At 46.7% G+C, this 20033-nt stretch overlaps 1 protein-coding gene across 5 annotated transcripts in view; it reads right to left on the bottom strand.

Moving 5' to 3' along the window:
* Catspere (catsper channel auxiliary subunit epsilon) overlaps window positions 1-20033 on the bottom strand; it is a 130029-nt gene that overhangs the window by 12490 nt on the left and 97506 nt on the right. For 4 of the 5 annotated variants that reach the window (XM_052737763.1, XM_052737764.1, XM_052737766.1 and 1 more), the window contains 2 exons: window positions 16421-16507; window positions 11613-11770 (listed from right to left, as the gene is read on the bottom strand). In XM_052737763.1, the coding sequence (XP_052593723.1) occupies window positions 11613-11770; window positions 16421-16507 (245 nt within the window). The remainder of the gene's footprint in view (window positions 1-11612; window positions 11771-16420; window positions 16508-20033) is intronic. The other variant, XM_052737767.1, reaches the window with a different exon arrangement.

The following is a 20033-nucleotide window of genomic DNA, read 5'->3' as shown; positions in this document are numbered from 1 at the left end:
TTAAGATCACACTCCCCCCCACTAATGATCCCTTCATTAAGATCACACTCCCCCATGATCCCTTCATTAAGATCACACTCCCCCATGATCCCTTCATTAAGATCGCACTCCCCCCCCCATGATCCCTTCATTAAGATCGCACTCCCCCCCACTAATGATCCCTTCATTAAGATCGCACTCCCCCCACTAATGATCCCTTCATTAAGATCGCACTCCCCCCCACTAATGATCCCTTCATTAAGATCGCACTCCCCCCCACTAATGATCCCTTCATTAAGATCGCACTCCCCCCCCACTAATGATCCCTTCATTAAGATCGCACTCCCCCCCATGATCCCTTCATTAAGATCGCACTCCCCCCACTAATGATCCCTTCATTAAGATCGCACTCCCCCCCATGATCCCTTCATTAAGATCGCACTCCCCCCCACTAATGATCCCTTCATTAAGATCGCACTCCCCCCCCACTAATGATCCCTTCATTAAGATCGCACTCCCCCCCCATGATCCCTTCATTAAGATCGCACTCCCCCCCCCATGATCCCTTCATTAAGATCGCACTCCCCCCCCCATGATCCCTTCATTAAGATCGCACTCCCCCCCACTAATGATCCCTTCATTAAGATCGCACTTCCCCCCACTAATGATCCCTTCATTAAGATCACACTCCCCCCCCATGATCCCTTCATTAAGATCACACTCCCCCCCCCATGATCCCTTCATTAAGATCGCACTCCCCCCCACTAATGATCCCTTCATTAAGATCGCACTCCCCCCCCATGATCCCTTCATTAAGATCGCACTCCCCCCCACTAATGATCCCTTCATTAAGATCGCACTCCCCCCCATGATCCCTTCATTAAGATCACACTTCCCCCCCATGATCCCTTCATTAAGATCGCACTCCCCCCCCATGATCCCTTCATTAAGATCGCACTCCCCCCCACTAATGATCCCTTCATTAAGATCACACTTCCCCCCCACTAATGATCCCTTCATTAAGATCGCACTCCCCCCCACTAATGATCCCTTCATTAAGATCGCACTCCCCCCCACTAATGATCCCTTCATTAAGATCGCACTCCCCCCCCATGATCCCTTCATTAAGATCGCACTCCCCCCCATGATCCCTTCATTAAGATCACACTTCCCCCCCATGATCCCTTCATTAAGATCGCACTTCCCCCCACTAATGATCCCTTCATTAAGATCACACTCCCCCCCCCCATGATCCCTTCATTAAGATCGCACTCCCCCCCATGATCCCTTCATTAAGATCGCACTCCCCCCCCCATGATCCCTTCATTAAGATCGCACTCCCCCCCACTAATGATCCCTTCATTAAGATCGCACTCCCCCCCCCATGATCCCTTCATTAAGATCACACTTCCCCCCCATGATCCCTTCATTAAGATCGCACTCCCCCCCACTAATGATCCCTTCATTAAGATCGCACTCCCCCCCCCATGATCCCTTCATTAAGATCGCAACCCCCCATGATCCCTTCATTAAGATCGCACTCCCCCCCCATGATCCCTTCATTAAGATCACACTCCCCCCCACTAATGATCCCTTCATTAAGATCGCACTCCCCCCCACTAATGATCCCTTCATTAAGATCGCACTCCCCCCCACTAATGATCCCTTCATTAAGATCGCACTCCCCCCCATGATCCCTTCATTAAGATCGCACTCCCCCCACTAATGATCCCTTCATTAAGATCGCAACCCCCCATGATCCCTTCATTAAGATCGCACTCCCCCCCCATGATCCCTTCATTAAGATCGCACTCCCCCCCACTAATGATCCCTTCATTAAGATCACACTCCCCCCCCATGATCCCTTCATTAAGATCACACTCCCCCATGATCCCTTCATTAAGATCGCACTTCCCCCCCATGATCCCTTCATTAAGATCGCACTCCCCCCATGATCCCTTCATTAAGATCGCACTCCCCCACTAATGATCCCTTCATTAAGATCGCACTCCCCCCCACTAATGATCCCTTCATTAAGATCACACTCCCCCCACTAATGATCCCTTCATTAAGATCGCACTTCCCCCCATGATCCCTTCATTAAGATCGCACTCCCCCCACTAATGATCCCTTCATTAAGATCACACTCCCCCCCATGATCCCTTCATTAAGATCGCACTCCCCCCCCCATGATCCCTTCATTAAGATCACACTCCCCCCACTAATGATCCCTTCATTAAGATCACACTCCCCCCATGATCCCTTCATTAAGATCGCACTCCCCCCCCATGATCCCTTCATTAAGATCGCACTCCCCCACTAATGATCCCTTCATTAAGATCGCACTCCCCCCCATGATCCCTTCATTAAGATCGCACTCCCCCCCCATGATCCCTTCATTAAGATCACACTCCCCCCCCCATGATCCCTTCATTAAGATCACACTCCCCCCACTAATGATCCCTTCATTAAGATCACACTCCCCCCATGATCCCTTCATTAAGATCGCACTCCCCCCCCATGATCCCTTCATTAAGATCGCACTCCCCCCCACTAATGATCCCTTCATTAAGATCGCACTTCCCCCCACTAATGATCCCTTCATTAAGATCGCACTCCCCCCCATGATCCCTTCATTAAGATCGCACTCCCCCCCCATGATCCCTTCATTAAGATCACACTCCCCCCCACTAATGATCCCTTCATTAAGATCGCACTCCCCCCCGATGATCCCTTCATTAAGATCGCACTCCCCCATGATCCCTTCATTAAGATCGCACTCCCCCCCACTAATGATCCCTTCATTAAGATCGCACTTCCCCCCACTAATGATCCCTTCATTAAGATCACACTCCCCCCCACTAATGATCCCTTCATTAAGATCGCACTCCCCCCCACTAATGATCCCTTCATTAAGATCGCACTCCCCCCCCATGATCCCTTCATTAAGATCGCACTCCCCCCCCATGATCCCTTCATTAAGATCGCACTCCCCCCCCACTAATGATCCCTTCATTAAGATCGCACTCCCCCCCATGATCCCTTCATTAAGATCGCACTCCCCCCCATGATCCCTTCATTAAGATCGCACTCCCCCCACTAATGATCCCTTCATTAAGATCGCACTCCCCCCCCACTAATGATCCCTTCATTAAGATCGCACTCCCCCCCACTAATGATCCCTTCATTAAGATCACACTCCCCCCCACTAATGATCCCTTCATTAAGATCGCACTCCCCCCCACTAATGATCCCTTCATTAAGATCGCACTTCCCCCCACTAATGATCCCTTCATTAAGATCGCACTCCCCCACTAATGATCCCTTCATTAAGATCGCACTCCCCCCACTAATGATCCCTTCATTAAGATCACACTCCCCCCCATGATCCCTTCATTAAGATCGCACTCCCCCCCCATGATCCCTTCATTAAGATCGCACTCCCCCACTAATGATCCCTTCATTAAGATCGCACTCCCCCCACTAATGATCCCTTCATTAAGATCACACTCCCCCCCATGATCCCTTCATTAAGATCGCACTCCCCCCCCATGATCCCTTCATTAAGATCACACTTCCCCCCACTAATGATCCCTTCATTAAGATCGCACTCCCCCCCCATGATCCCTTCATTAAGATCACACTTCCCCCCCCATGATCCCTTCATTAAGATCGCACTCCCCCCCACTAATGATCCCTTCATTAAGATCGCACTCCCCCCCACTAATGATCCCTTCATTAAGATCGCACTTCCCCCCCATGATCCCTTCATTAAGATCGCACTCCCCCCCCACTAATGATCCCTTCATTAAGATCGCACTCCCCCCCCATGATCCCTTCATTAAGATCGCACTCCCCCCCACTAATGATCCCTTCATTAAGATCGCACTTCCCCCCCATGATCCCTTCATTAAGATCGCACTTCCCCCCATGATCCCTTCATTAAGATCGCACTCCCCCCCACTAATGATCCCTTCATTAAGATCGCACTCCCCCCCCCACTAATGATCCCTTCATTAAGATCGCACTCCCCCCCCCATGATCCCTTCATTAAGATCGCACTCCCCCCCCATGATCCCTTCATTAAGATCGCAACCCCCCCCCACTAATGATCCCTTCATTAAGATCGCACTCCCCCACTAATGATCCCTTCATTAAGATCGCACTCCCCCCACTAATGATCCCTTCATTAAGATCGCACTCCCCCACTAATGATCTCTTCATTAAGATCGCACTCCCCCCCCCCCATGATCCCTTCATTAAGATCGCACTCCCCCCCACTAATGATCCCTTCATTAAGATCACACTCCCCCCCCATGATCCCTTCATTAAGATCGCACTCCCCCCCACTAATGATCCCTTCATTAAGAACGCACTCCCCCCCCCATGATCCCTTCATTAAGATCGCACTCCCCCCCCACTAATGATCCCTTCATTAAGATCGCACTCCCCCCCCATGATCCCTTCATTAAGATCGCACTCCCCCCCATGATCCCTTCATTAAGATCGCACTCCCCCCCCATGATCCCTTCATTAAGATCGCACTCCCCCCACTAATGATCCCTTCATTAAGATCGCACTTCCCCCACTAATGATCCCTTCATTAAGATCGCACTCCCCCCCCATGATCCCTTCATTAAGATCGCACTCCCCCCCATGATCCCTTCATTAAGATCGCACTCCCCCCACTAATGATCCCTTCATTAAGATCGCACTCCCCCCACTAATGATCCCTTCATTAAGATCACACTCCCCCCCATGATCCCTTCATTAAGATCACACTCCCCCCACTAATGATCCCTTCATTAAGATCGCACTCCCCCCCATGATCCCTTCATTAAGATCGCACTCCCCCCCCATGATCCCTTCATTAAGATCGCACTCCCCCCACTAATGATCCCTTCATTAAGATCGCACTCCCCCCACTAATGATCCCTTCATTAAGATCGCACTCCCCCCACTAATGATCCCTTCATTAAGATCACACTCCCCCCCACTAATGATCCCTTCATTAAGATCGCACTTTCCCCCTCACTAATGATCCCTTCATTAAGATCGCACTCCCCCCACTAATGATCCCTTCATTAAGATCACACTCCCCCCCACTAATGATCCCTTCATTAAGATCGCACTCCCCCCCCATGATCCCTTCATTAAGATCGCACTCCCCCCCCATGATCCCTTCATTAAGATCGCACTCCCCCCATGATCCCTTCATTAAGATCGCACTCCCCCCCCCATGATCCCTTCATTAAGATCGCACTCCCCCCACTAATGATCCCTTCATTAAGATCGCACTCCCCCCCACTAATGATCCCTTCATTAAGATCGCACTCCCCCCATGATCCCTTCATTAAGATCGCACTCCCCCCCCATGATCTCTTCATTAAGATCGCACTCCCCCACTAATGATCCCTTCATTAAGATCGCACTCCCCCCCACTAATGATCCCTTCATTAAGATCGCACTCCCCCCCCATGATCCCTTCATTAAGATCGCACTCCCCCCCCATGATCCCTTCATTAAGATCGCACTCCCCCCCACTAATGATCCCTTCATTAAGATCGCACTCCCCCCCCATGATCCCTTCATTAAGATCGCACTCCCCCCCCCATGATCCCTTCATTAAGATCGCACTCCCCCCCACTAATGATCCCTTCATTAAGATCGCACTCCCCCCCACTAATGATCCCTTCATTAAGATCACACTCCCCCCACTAATGATCCCTTCATTAAGATCGCACTCCCCCCACTAATGATCCCTTCATTAAGATCGCACTCCCCCCACTAATGATCCCTTCATTAAGATCGCACTCCCCCCCATGATCCCTTCATTAAGATCGCACTCCCCCCCCATGATCCCTTCATTAAGATCGCACTCCCCCCCACTAATGATCCCTTCATTAAGATCGCACTCCCCCCCATGATCCCTTCATTAAGATCGCACTCCCCCCCACTAATGATCCCTTCATTAAGATCGCACTCCCCCCCCACTAATGATCCCTTCATTAAGATCGCACTCCCCCCCCATGATCCCTTCATTAAGATCGCACTCCCCCCACTAATGATCCCTTCATTAAGATCGCACTCCCCCCCCATGATCCCTTCATTAAGATCGCACTCCCCCCACTAATGATCCCTTCATTAAGATCACACTTCCCCCCACTAATGATCCCTTCATTAAGATCGCACTCCCCCCACTAATGATCCCTTCATTAAGATCACACTCCCCCACTAATGATCCCTTCATTAAGATCGCACTCCCCCCCACTAATGATCCCTTCATTAAGATCACACTCCCCCCCATGATCCCTTCATTAAGATCGCACTCCCCCCCCACTAATGATCCCTTCATTAAGATCGCACTCCCCCCCATGATCCCTTCATTAAGATCGCACTCCCCCCATGATCCCTTCATTAAGATCGCACTCCCCCCCACTAATGATCCCTTCATTAAGATCACACTCCCCCCATGATCCCTTCATTAAGATCACACTCCCCCCACTAATGATCCCTTCATTAAGATCACACTCCCCCCCATGATCCCTTCATTAAGATCGCACTCCCCCCCATGATCCCTTCATTAAGATCGTACTCCCCCCACTAATGATCCCTTCATTAAGATCGCACTCCCCCCCCATGATCCCTTCATTAAGATCGCACTCCCCCCCACTAATGATCCCTTCATTAAGATCGCACTCCCCCCCCCATGATCCCTTCATTAAGATCGCACTTCCCCCCCCATGATCCCTTCATTAAGATCGCACTCCCCCCCCATGATCCCTTCATTAAGATCGCACTCCCCCCCCACTAATGATCCCTTCATTAAGATCGCACTCCCCCCACTAATGATCCCTTCATTAAGATCACACTCCCCCCTCACTAATGATCCCTTCATTAAGATCGCACTCCCCCCTCACTAATGATCCCTTCATTAAGATCGCACTCCCCCCCCATGATCCCTTCATTAAGATCGCACTCCCCCCACTAATGATCCCTTCATTAAGATCGCACTCCCCCCCACTAATGATCCCTTCATTAAGATTGCACTCCCCCCCCACTAATGATCCCTTCATTAAGATCGCACTCCCCCACTAATGATCCCTTCATTAAGATCGCACTCCCCCCCACTAATGATCCCTTCATTAAGATCGCACTTCCCCCACTAATGATCCCTTCATTAAGATCGCACTCCCCCCCCATGATCCCTTCATTAAGATCGCACTCCCCCCCCATGATCCCTTCATTAAGATCGCACTCCCCCCCACTAATGATCCCTTCATTAAGATCACACTTCCCCCCCACTAATGATCCCTTCATTAAGATCACACTCCCCCCACTAATGATCCCTTCATTAAGATCGCACTCCCCCCCCCCATGATCCCTTCATTAAGATCGCACTCCCCCATGATCCCTTCATTAAGATCGCACTCCCCCCCCACTAATGATCCCTTCATTAAGATCGCACTCCCCCACTAATGATCCCTTCATTAAGATCGCACTCCCCCCCACTAATGATCCCTTCATTAAGATCGCACTCCCCCACTAATGATCCCTTCATTAAGATCGCACTCCCCCACTAATGATCCCTTCATTAAGATCGCACTCCCCCCCCATGATCCCTTCATTAAGATCGCACTCCCCCCCCACTAATGATCCCTTCATTAAGATCGCACTCCCCCCCCCACTAATGATCCCTTCATTAAGATCACACTCCCCCCCACTAATGATCCCTTCATTAAGATCGCACTCCCCCCCCCCCATGATCCCTTCATTAAGATCACACTCCCCCCCCCACTAATGATCCCTTCATTAAGATCGCACTCCCCCCCACTAATGATCCCTTCATTAAGATCGCACTCCCCCCCACTAATGATCCCTTCATTAAGATCTCACTCCCCCCCACTAATGATCCCTTCATTAAGATCGCACTCCCCCCCACTAATGATCCCTTCATTAAGATCACACTCCCCCCACTAATGATCCCTTCATTAAGATCGCACTCCCCCACTAATGATCCCTTCATTAAGATCACACTCCCCCCCATGATCCCTTCATTAAGATCACACTCCCCCCCATGATCCCTTCATTAAGATCGCACTCCCCCCCATGATCCCTTCATTAAGATCGCACTCCCCCCCACTAATGATCCCTTCATTAAGATCGCACTCCCCCCACTAATGATCCCTTCATTAAGATCGCACTCCCCCCCCCCATGATCCCTTCATTAAGATCGCACTCCCCCCCCACTAATGATCCCTTCATTAAGATCGCACTCCCCCCACTAATGATCCCTTCATTAAGATCGCACTCCCCCCCATGATCCCTTCATTAAGATCGCACTCCCCCCATGATCCCTTCATTAAGATCGCACTCCCCCCCACTAATGATCCCTTCATTAAGATCGCACTCCCCCCCACTAATGATCCCTTCATTAAGATCGCACTCCCCCCCCACTAATGATCCCTTCATTAAGATCGCACTCCCCCCCCATGATCCCTTCATTAAGATCGCACTCCCCCCACTAATGATCCCTTCATTAAGATCGCACTCCCCCATGATCCCTTCATTAAGATCGCACTCCCCCCCACTAATGATCCCTTCATTAAGATCACACTCCCCCCCACTAATGATCCCTTCATTAAGATCGCACTCCCCCCCACTAATGATCCCTTCATTAAGATCGCACTCCCCCCCCATGATCCCTTCATTAAGATCGCACTCCCCCCCCCCATGATCCCTTCATTAAGATCGCACTCCCCCCCACTAATGATCCCTTCATTAAGATCGCACTTCCCCCACTAATGATCCCTTCATTAAGATCACACTCCCCCCCCCACTAATGATCCCTTCATTAAGATCGCACTCCCCCCCATGATCCCTTCATTAAGATCGCACTCCCCCCACTAATGATCCCTTCATTAAGATCGCACTCCCCCCCACTAATGATCCCTTCATTAAGATCGCACTCCCCCCCATGATCCCTTCATTAAGATCGCACTTTCCCCCCACTAATGATCCCTTCATTAAGATCGCACTCCCCCCCATGATCCCTTCATTAAGATCGCACTTTCCCCCTCACTAATGATCCCTTAGTAGTTTTGGGCTTATGCCATGAGAGGAAATGCTGACTGGCGCTGTAAATCTGGCCAAGAACCCAAGGTTGGGGAGCTCATAGGACCCAGGGGTGAACTTATTACTATTTGCTAAATGGACATAGTACCCATTGCCTGCTAAATTTGTGTATTTATACCCATGGATTAGTGCAGCCCTCGGACCCCATCAGAGACATTTCTTTGTGCAGTGGATGGCAGTTAATAGAGAAACTTATTACTGGTCAAAGTGCAGAGATTACTTTTCGGGGTTTTTGGGGTGCTCCGTCACAAATAGGACATCTATATCATACTCCTTCCTGCCAAATCCAGGGACTGTTGAGGAGGAGATGGGTCAAAGGACAGGAGTACCATGGTCAAAGGGTGTCTTGTAGACGTAACAGGCTCTGCACCCAAGAACTCAGCAGCTGTGGTCGCTTGTATAAGAGCTGTACACGATCAAATGAGTCAACATTTCAGTATGCGGAGAGAAGCGGGTCATGGCCCCCATCCCTAGATGAGGAGCCATTGACAGTTGATGGCTTTTGAGGGAAGGGGAGCCAGTTCTCTCTAATGGTATGGCCCCTGGTAGGTTAACTATAGTCCAATGGAGAGCCCCACACCCATGAGTATGCAGGCAGCACAAACTAGAATCAGTGGTCCATTTAAGGAAAAAAAAAAAAAGACATGACCTGGGGTGGGAGGGCGCTGGATCTGGAAGGAGTTAGAGGGAGGAGTGAGGGGCAAATAAATATGATCAAAATCCATTGGATGCATGTATGAAATTATTAAAAGGGAATGAAAATACGTTAAAAAATTTATGTGACCATTTTCATGGCTGAGAGTCTCACGTATTAAGTGCCCAAATATTAGCTCTCAGCACCCAGAAGATGGCCTGGGTGTGTTACACACTCCATCTCGGTGCAGGTTTCCCATGACCTTTCAGGATTTAGGCAACACTTTCTCTGTTTGATCGCTTACCAACCATCTCTCAAATCCTGGATCCCTGGCTAGTTTCACACACTCTTTTTCTTTTGAGATTATCTCACCCTTGAAGTAGCAGAGTGATTTTTAGTATCATGACTCAAGCCTAGTTTCCTTATTAATTGATAAATTTATTTGTTATGTTGAGACCTTTATCCAGACTGGTCTTGAACTCCTGGGATCAAGAGGATCTAGTGGACTCGGCGCCCTGAGTAGCTGGGGTGCCAGGCTAGGACTGCTATCCTGACAAAGTCTAGTTTCCTTTCAGGGGGTACATAAGGGAAGACACCAGAAGGTGTCCATGTTTTCTCCTGGCATTGGCAAGAGCCTCCTTCCGTTATGACATCACTCTGTAGCCAGTCCATTGCCAGTGCACTGTTTAAGCTGCCTCTGAACTGGAATGGTTCCCTTGCTTGGGAGGAAGCATTTTCATCCCTGTGTGCAGGAGAGAAATATGCAGCACTCAGAACTTCTGAAGGAAATCCTCTCTGTTGATCTTCTTAGGAACTCCCAGCCTCCTTGGAAATACACTGGAGGCTTATGGGTGTAGGACTTAAAAAATCATAATTCTCTTAATTATTCTTTGGTCTTTCCATTGATCAGCCTGCATCTGAAACTACCTAAGTGCTGCCAGTCATCAATGAACTTATTAGCGTACCAAAAGACAGATCATTGTGAAGAGTTGAGGGGTGAGGAGTGTTTGGATGCCATGTAATGGGAGGGAAGAAACACACTGTGATGCTTCACAGTGTCAAAGTTCTGTACCTCTCATCTTGAAGCAGAAAAGCCCACAGAACTCAAAACATAGTGCCAATTGCTAGACTCCCACTCAATTATTACTGCTTGATACGGTCCACATGGTATTGTATGAATCTGTCTCCCACGGCTAAGCACATGGGTTTCCATTTGCTCTTTTTTCTTACTGTGCTAGGATGGAACCCAGGGCCTTGCACATGCTAGGTGTGATGGTTAATCTTCATCATCAGCCTGACTGGATTTAGAATCACCATGGAAACACACCTATGGGAATATCTAGGAGGATGTTTCCAGAAATGCCTGGCTGAGGAAGACCCACATTAAACATGGCTGGCACAATTGCATAGGCCGGGGTCCATGGGAAAAGAGAGTTGAGCCCACCGACATCTGTTGCTCTGTGCTTCCTGTCTGCGCCTGTTGACTGGCTGCCTCACTCTTGGGCTGCTATGCCGTTATTGCCAGGATAGATTTCACTCTCAAACTCTGAACCAAAATACATCCTTCCTCTTTTATGTGCTTCTTGTCTGGTGTTTGGTCATGTCAGCAGGAAAAATAACAAATACGTGTGGTAAGAGGACATAATACCAGAACGGAATTTTAAACCAAGTGATCCAATTAACAGTTGATGTGAGATCTCCTGCTTCCTTAGAGTATTTGCTATGATTACTACAAAGTGAAAAGCAAACATATAAATAACAAGGATAACAAAAATTAGATGTTTAGTTGGCATCAAATTAAACAAAAACAAAATAAAAAAAAACTAATCTTAAGGGAAAAGTGTCATAAAACATTTATTCTCACCTAAAATTTGGATCCAAGATTTTCACACGAAACACATACATTCCGGAATGGTCCATGGGCCATAGTAAATGGTTTTTATTAGAATGGTTTAAAATCTCATACGGTTGGTTTAGGTCTCCCGGCTTCCCAACAGCATAAGAAAAACAAGTCTTATAGTTCTGAGCAAGAAGCAAAGATAAAAAAATAAGTTACTTTCTGACTTTAACAAAATCCGATTCATACGTGTGAGATTTATTTATTTTAATTTTATGTGAATGAGTACTTTGCCTGCATATACACGCACTACCTGTGTAGGTCAGAAGAGAGCATCAGGACCCCAGAAACTGGAGTTACAGGTGCTTGTGAGCTGCCTTGTGAATGTTGGGAACCAAGACCAGGTCCTCTGCAAGAGCAGCCGGTGCTCCTACCCACTCATCTTTCCTTCCAGCTCAGATTCTTATATCTTTATCTTGGAAAATCACTAAAAGATGCAATGGCTACCCCTTTCTTTTTTTTTTTTTTTTTTTTTTTTTTTTTTTGGTTTTTCGAGACAGGGTTTCTTTGTGTGGCTTTGCGCCTTTCCTGGTAGACCAGGCTGGCCTCGAACTCACAGAGATCCGCCTGCCTCTGCCTCCCGAGTGCTGGGATTAAAGGCGTGCGCCACCACCGCCCGGCTTGGTTACCCCTTTCTATTCTACCATTGTGGTACCTGAGAGTGCCGTGAACATCCCCTACCAACCCTCACTCATGGCCCAGGGGAACTTCTGAAGGGATGTCTCACATCGACCAAGATATCCTTAGTTTGGTAAAAGACCAGGATGTCAAGTAGGAGTGTGGGAACAGGAGCCTCCCTGGACACAGATGACGGTTAGTTTTTCAGCAGGGGTAAAGGCTATAAAGGGATATGTTTGCTATGGATATTGCTCTAACATCAAGGCAGAGGTCTGGCTCAGCCCATGTGCAAGGCGGGTCTAATCCTGTATGGGTAGGATTGCCCTTAGAGTGAGACCACTGGGCTCCTCTAGGAATGGATAGGATTTCACCCACTTAGAATGACTGTTACCCATAACCGTACCACCTGGCAAGTTTATTTGGGTCTGGAAGTTTATACTTCCATCTATCCTGGATCATATACTTATTTCCATATCATGGATGCTTATGGCAGCTAAATTCTACTTATAGTTATTGAATAAATAGCACTTGATTTATCTGATGGTATTTACTTCTTGATTTCTTTATTGCCTCTACATTTCGAGGCAGTGCTATCATGAGTATAATCTATCTTCAATATACTAGGTATTGGAGGTGAGTTATGCTATAATTTCATATGATGCTTATGTGTTCAATCTAATGAAGTATAACTATTCATTATGATGAAATGCAAAACTAGTAGTAAAATCCATATCTTCTACCATTTCTCACCTCTGTTTACCTTTCTGTCACTGCATGTCTGGCACATTTATAAAACAGTATGTGGGGTATATATGAATGAAGAACCAATGAAAGGTTCATAGTTTTTTATGTAAACTAACTTGAAAATGCAAAATATGCTGGGCATGGTGGCACATGCTTTAATCCCAGCACTGGAGAGGCAGAGGCAGGTGGATCTCTGAGTCTGAGTTCAGTCTGGTCTATATAGTGGGTTCCCAGATAGCCAGGGATATGTAGAGAGACCCTGTCTCAAAAGACAAAAGAAGAAAGAAAGAAAGAAAGAAAATATAAAGTATTTTCTGGACTATGGGAATTCTTGTCTACTGAGTTGGTAAATGAATGGAGCCACGAACTTGATTAAAAGAATGTGAGACATTTGCACTATGTGTGAGAACTAGGCATCTGCTCATCATCACAAAGGGGCCTTGTCACCAGGACCTGTTTACCTGCATCATTGTGTGCATTTTTAAAATTTATCATGTGTACAGTGTTCTGCCTGCATGTATGCCTGCATGCCAGAAGAGGGCACCAGATCTCATTACAGAGGGTTGTGAGCCACCATGTGGTTGCTGGGAATTGAGCTCAGGACCTCTGGAAGAGCAGCCAGTGCTCTTGATCTCTGAGTCTTCTCTCCAGCCCCCTCTTCGTTATTTCTTAATACAAAGGATGATACTTACCAATGGATGCTCCTCTTTCTGTGTCACATTTGATGCTTCCTGTCATATTGTTGGACTCCCCCTGCCCCCTCCCTTTTCATTTGTAAGCCATCACTTGGTCAAGCTATTTGGTGTCTGACAAAACAAATCTCCCCTAGACTCCCAAATTCACTCCATTTCTAGCCAAGGACCTCTCAGTCATGTTCAGAGATTCAGACCCCATCCTGTATCACAGAAAAGCAGTCAGCCCTGCAGATGGTGCTGTTCCAATCTATTACAACATGGACTCAAAGACTTACAGAAATGCCACTTTTGCTTGTGAGTCTTTCAGATGTTTTTCTCTGAGAACTTACAGTGCCTAGAGCTACTTCTTGTTGTGGGAGACTCCTTTACACTGTGTGAAGATGTGTCACTGTGATTGGTTTAATTAAAAGCTAATGGTCAATAGCTAAGCAGGAGGTATAGGCGGGACTTCCTGGTAGAGATAGAGGAAGTAGGAGGAGGAATCTGGGCATGTGAGAGAGACGAGTGGAGATGCAGATTGGGCAGGATGGGCACTATGGAGATGAGGTAATAAAGCCATGAGGCAGAAAGTAAATTAATAATGGATTAATTTGAGTTATAAGAGCTAGTTAGAAGCAAACCTAAGCTATCGGCCAAGATCCAATGGTCCCGACAAAAAAGTCCAACTCCAACTCCTCAGATAAATATGCCACTCATCCTCTCAGAAGCAGAAAGGGCAGACAGCGCAGCTGTGAGAATTGGAGGCTCTCTGTTTCTCTGTAGCTATATGTCCCAGGAAGAAAGGGTCCCTGGTTGCAAGGATGAGTTAATATGCTGTGATGCCCTGCAGTAGGAGCAGCCTTATTTCCCAGGGTTTAGTTAGAATCATTAAGAACCAGCTTTCCACACTACCCAGATTGTAGCTGGGTTCATGCTGCTCACGATGAGCTCTGGAGATTGAGGACCCAACATGCTCCCTCGGCAATCTTTGCAGGTTGTAAACTATTTCAGTGGTTTCCTAGGCATAGTCCCTAGATCAGCAATGCCAGCTTCATTTGGGACTTTTAGAAATGCAAGTTTAGGGGCTGGATTGTCGCTCAGACACTTGCATAGCTCACACAAGGCCCCGGGTTTAATCTCCAGTGTTGGGTAGAGAAAGAAAGGGAAGGGAGGAGGGTAGAGTGGAGCCAAGAGGAGAAGGGGGAGGGGCAAAATTTGGGGCCCTCCTTCAGATCTACTGAATCAGAAACTCAGGTGAGATCAAGTTATCTATTTCAACAAGCCTCCCGGAGAATCATTCCTGATGTCTGCTGAAGCTTGAGAACCACCAGACTATTTCATGCTGATTCAGGCAAATTCCATGATTGCTAACCACCAAGCTACCCATTGCTTCCTCGTGTACGTTGTTGTTGAATGGTATCTCAGAGTACTGAGATGCCCTCTGTAAGATTTGTTCTTACAGTGTTCTTTGCACCTTTGTTCAACCCCAGACCCTTGGGTGCCTTTTAAAAAACAACAAAAATAACCAGGAAAGCAAGTTTGGTTTGAACTGAATCCATTATTATTTTAATTCCTCATGATCTGAAGTAATAAGTATTCCTTAGTAGAGGTGGATGAGCTATAGTTTATTAATTAGTTCTATAAATACATAATGTAGTAATACATTAACTATTCATTAGTTCTATAAATTCATATTAATTATCTACAGTGAGTTAGGGACTGTGAATACAGAGTGAGTAGAAGAACAAAATTCCCTTCTCTCTTGGAGCTTGCATTTTATTTTATTTTTGCTTTTGGTTAAGATTTATTTTTTAGCTTGAATTATGTGTGTCTTTGTATGACTGGAGGCCAGAAGAGGGCACTGGATCCCCTAAAGCTGAAGTTCTAGGCCTTGAAGTTTATAGGAGCCATCTGACATGGGTTCTGGGAACAGAACTCAGGTCTCCTGCAAGAGCAGCACATATTCTTAACTGCCAAGCCATCTCTCCAGCCCTTAGTATTTACATTGTAGTTGGCCAGCTAGGTAATAAGACTTTTAAACTAGGCTGCATAATGTGCCAGCTAGTCATAAATGTCCATAATACTGGAGAAAATCGGGGTGGGGTGGGGTGGGGTGGGGGGGTGGGGGCCCTCTCATGGGAATCATGGCCAGGGGAGACCTCACAGACTACTTCATTTTTAAATAAAGAAATAAATAGGTCATCTTATTTTTCTTCTTAAAACATTTATTTTTATTATTATTTTTTAAGTGTGTGTGTGTGTGTGTGTGTGTGTGTGTGTGTATGTGTGCATGTACATGTGCAGGTGTGTGTGCATGTACATGTGCAGGTGTGTGTGCATGTGTATGTGCCTGTGGAGGCCAGAGATATCATGTTCCTGTAGACCTAGGGTTACAGGCATTTTAGAGCCTCCAAACATGGTGCTGGGAACAGACTTCTACTCTGTAGGAGCACTGTGTACTCTTAACCATGTGCCATCTCCCCAGCCCCGCAAGACAACTAGTCTTTTCAAAGGCTCAGTCTCCATACTTTTATGTATACTGGTCTTTTGATAACACTCAAATGAAGATTTTTCAGCAGTGAATATTAAATTTGTACACAGAAAAAAAAATCAAATTACAGACAAGAAATTTTGAAATAATTGCAAAGTAGTATTTGATTTACCCTAAGCAATTTAGATCCGAAGTGTTTCCATCAAGCTTTTGTTAATCTCAAATGCCAAATTCAGTCCTTTTCTTACCTGAGGCCCCCAGACGTCATCCAGTGGGAGGTCCTTGTTTTCCTCTATCATGGACTTAAACGTCTGTGCTTCATTTATACAGCCACTCTGACAAAAGATGGCCACATAAGATCATGGAGAAGGCTTCGCATTGGCTTGTTTTGGAGTGTCTAATATATCTTGATACCACTGAAAAATTTGTCTTTTTTAAAAAAAACTTTCATTTAAATAAAGTACAGTTTTTTTTTCACTCCTTAAATGCAATAGTTTTAAACACTGAAAATGTTCAATTTGGTGGCATCAGGTTCATTCCTAGTACTACCTGCCAGCACTGAGTCAAACAGATCCTCACTCCATTCTCCCTGCAGCCCCTGGCAACCAAAGTTTACTTTCTGCTCATTTTTTTTTTTTAAACTAACTAATGTTTACAAGCACAATATTTGCCCACAACTAGCTTTGTTTCATTTAGCATAATGCCCTCACAGGCCATCCATGGTATAACGTGTGTGAGAATTTCCTTCCTTTTTACAGCTAGGCCACATCCCACTGCAAGTGTAGAATACATTTTATCCGTTGGTCCCTCGAGTTGACTGTTTCATTTTTTTTTGTTGTTGTTATCATGTAGAGTGCTCACAGAACATTGGTATAGAAGTATCTGAGTCCTTGCTTTTAATTCTTTTTTAAAAATTACATTTGTGTGTGCAGGTGTACATGTGTGCAAGTGCATGCTGTAGGGTGAATGTGGATGCCAGAGGACAGACAACTTGTGGGTTCCTTCCTGCCACTGTGTGGGTCCTGGGGGGACTGAACTCAGGTCACAGACTTGATGGTGAGCTTCTGTATCCGTTGGGCCTTCCTGTGAAACTGGAGTTGCTAGGTCATGTGAGAATTTCGGTAGAATCTTAGGAAGAATTATCAGACTATTTTCCATAGCACAAATCCCTTCCTTTTATTTTAAACCCTTCTGAACCTGAAAAAAAACGAAACAAACAAACAAACAAAACCAAACACAGATGCCAAAACAAACACACACAACTGCGAAAACCCTTCTACCCCTAATTTAAAAAAAAAAATCTGGACTGTTTCTGGGAGTCCTAACAAGCTTCTCTGAAAGTCTCCCCGGCTTTTCCATTCTCCAAACAATCACCTTCTGGCTCTTCTAGGCATCACTCCTCACCAGATAGTGCATCTCCACACATTGTAGTCTTATCCCTCAACATCTTTCGATACACCATTTGATGGCTGTTAAACAAGATTCCCCTCTCTCCCTTTCCTTATAGCCTTGGCTACTGTAGGTAGTACTGTGCACACGTGTGTACACAACACCCTGGAGAACATTCTTTCCACTCTTGAGCATACAGGCATGGGTGATAGGCACTGGCGGTCGTGCTTTGAAATCTCATTGACTGCTGTCTGTCTCCCAGCATGCAGGTGCCCTTTACACCCCACTGACGTGTCTGTCCTCATTTCTCCTCCACTGCTGGTGCTTATTGCTTGTCTTTATTCTTGTGATGCCGGTGTGCGTGAAATAGTGTCTCACTGTGGATCTAATTTACATTTCCTGAATGTTCTCAGCTGTCAACTAGACATTTGTACATTGTCCTTGGAGAAATGTCTATTCGAGTCCTTTGCCCCCCCCCCAATTGGGTTGTTTAGTTGTTGAATTACGGGAGTTTACTGTGTGTTCTGGACATTCTCCTATCAAATATATGATCTGCGAATGCTTTGTTCCATTCTCTGGGTTGTCTTTCTACTCTTGTGTTTTTTGTTTGTTTGTTTTTCAGACTGGGTTTTTCTGTGTGACAGCCCTGGCTCTCCTGGAACTCACTCTGTGGCCCAGGCTGGCCTCAAACTCACAGAGATCCGCCTGCCTCTGCCTCCCAAGTGCTGGGATTAAAGACGTGTGCCACCACCGCCCAGCATTCTTGTGTCTTCTGATATACACAAGTTTTAGATTTTCATGACATCCACTTTGTCATCCCTTCCCTTTTCTTCCCCTTCTCTTTTTGCTCCCTTCTCTCTTTCTCTCTCTCTCTCTCTCTCTCTCTCTCTCTCTCTCTCTCTCTCCCTATCTCCCTCCCTCTCCCATTTCTTTCCTTCCCTTTTCCCTCGCCCCCTCTTTTCTCTTCCTCTCTCATTCTTTCATCTGTGACTTGATATCATAGCCAATAAATCATTGCCCAAATCAATTTTGGGGTGATTTTTATCCCTCATTTTCTTCTAAGAAAATGTTTAGCCGGGCGGTGGTGGCGCACGTCTTTAATCCCAGCACTCGGGAGGCAGAGGCAGGCGGATTTCTGTGAGTTCAAGGCCAGCCTGGGCTACAGAGTGAGTTCCAGGACAGGCTCCAAAGCTACACAGAGAAACCCTGTCTTGAAAAATAAATAATGAAAAAAAAAAAAAAGAAAATGTTTGGGGTCTTAGATTTAGACCACAGATCCATTTTGAATTACTGTCTGCACACGATATTAGATGAGAGTTCCATTGTGTTTTTTTTTTAAACACTAATGGAGAGTTCCATTAGTGTTTGCCTGACTGTATGTCTGTGCACCATGAGTATGCAATGCCCACCGTGGCCAGAAGGGGTCAGATCTCCTGGGACTGGAGTCACAGGTTGTGAACCACCTTGTGGGCGCTGGGAACTGAACTGGAATCCTCTGCAAGAGCGGCCTGCACTCTCCACCACTGAGCCATCTCTCCAGCCCCTGCACTTTGCGTGTGCGTGTGCGTGTGCGTGTGTGTGTGCGCGCGCGCGTGTGCGTGTGTGAGATCAGTTTACCCAGCACTATTTGTTCAGTAGACTGTCTTTCCCTCATTGAGTGGTCCTGTATGAAGTAAATCACTTCTGTGCCCTGGAGGGGACACACTCTTTAAATGCCTAGTACAGTGGTTTACATTGTCAGTCACTAGACTGAAATCTCTTTTAGTCGAATGATCCAGCTAGCTTAGTTCCAGGTATTGTCATATATGTCCTGTGTGTGTGTGACCAGCAGCCCAGACACAGGCACGGGCAGGGCAAAAGAAAGATGAGCATTTACAGTTGCCATGGCAGCATGCAGGAATCACACCTGGGGGAGAGAGCCAGTGACAGAATAAGCTATGGAGAGAGAAAGAAGGGAAGAAGACTGGTAATGACCGAGAGGGAGAAGCAAAGGGTTCACCAGGATCGTGTCTCAGCTATGTGAGGACAAACAGGAAGTCAAGGAGGAGCAGGATTGGCAGGAGGGCTGCAGCACTGTGGGGGAGCTGTGACGTCTGGACTCACATTCGAGTCTAATGGCTCTGTGCAATCCCAGGTCTGCACTGTTCACAGCGGTGGACGTGAGCAAAGTCTGCTTCTTTGTAGTGTGATGTTAGGAATCTTGTTTGTTTGTTTGGTTGTTTGTTTGGTTGGTTGGTTTTTCTCAGAAAGGGTTTCTCTGTGTAGCTCTGGTTGTCCTGGAACTTACTCTGTAGACCAGGCTGGCCTCAAATTCAGAGACCCACCTGTCTCTGCCTCCCTGAGTGCTGTGATTAAAGGTGTGTGCCACCACGCCTGCTTTGTGATGTTAAGACTCTAACCCAGCACACTAGGCAAGAGCTCTACTTTGTTTCAGCTTCACTGAAACAAAATGGCTCATTTGTTATCTGAGAC

Source organism: Peromyscus californicus, unplaced genomic scaffold, assembly GCF_007827085.1.
Source record: "Peromyscus californicus insignis strain IS unplaced genomic scaffold, ASM782708v3 Scaffold_14__1_contigs__length_90479793_seg_2, whole genome shotgun sequence".
NCBI classification, from domain to species: domain Eukaryota; kingdom Metazoa; phylum Chordata; class Mammalia; order Rodentia; family Cricetidae; genus Peromyscus; species Peromyscus californicus.
Note: the sequence above shows the minus strand (reverse complement) of the source record. Positions and strands in the feature narration are given on the sequence as shown.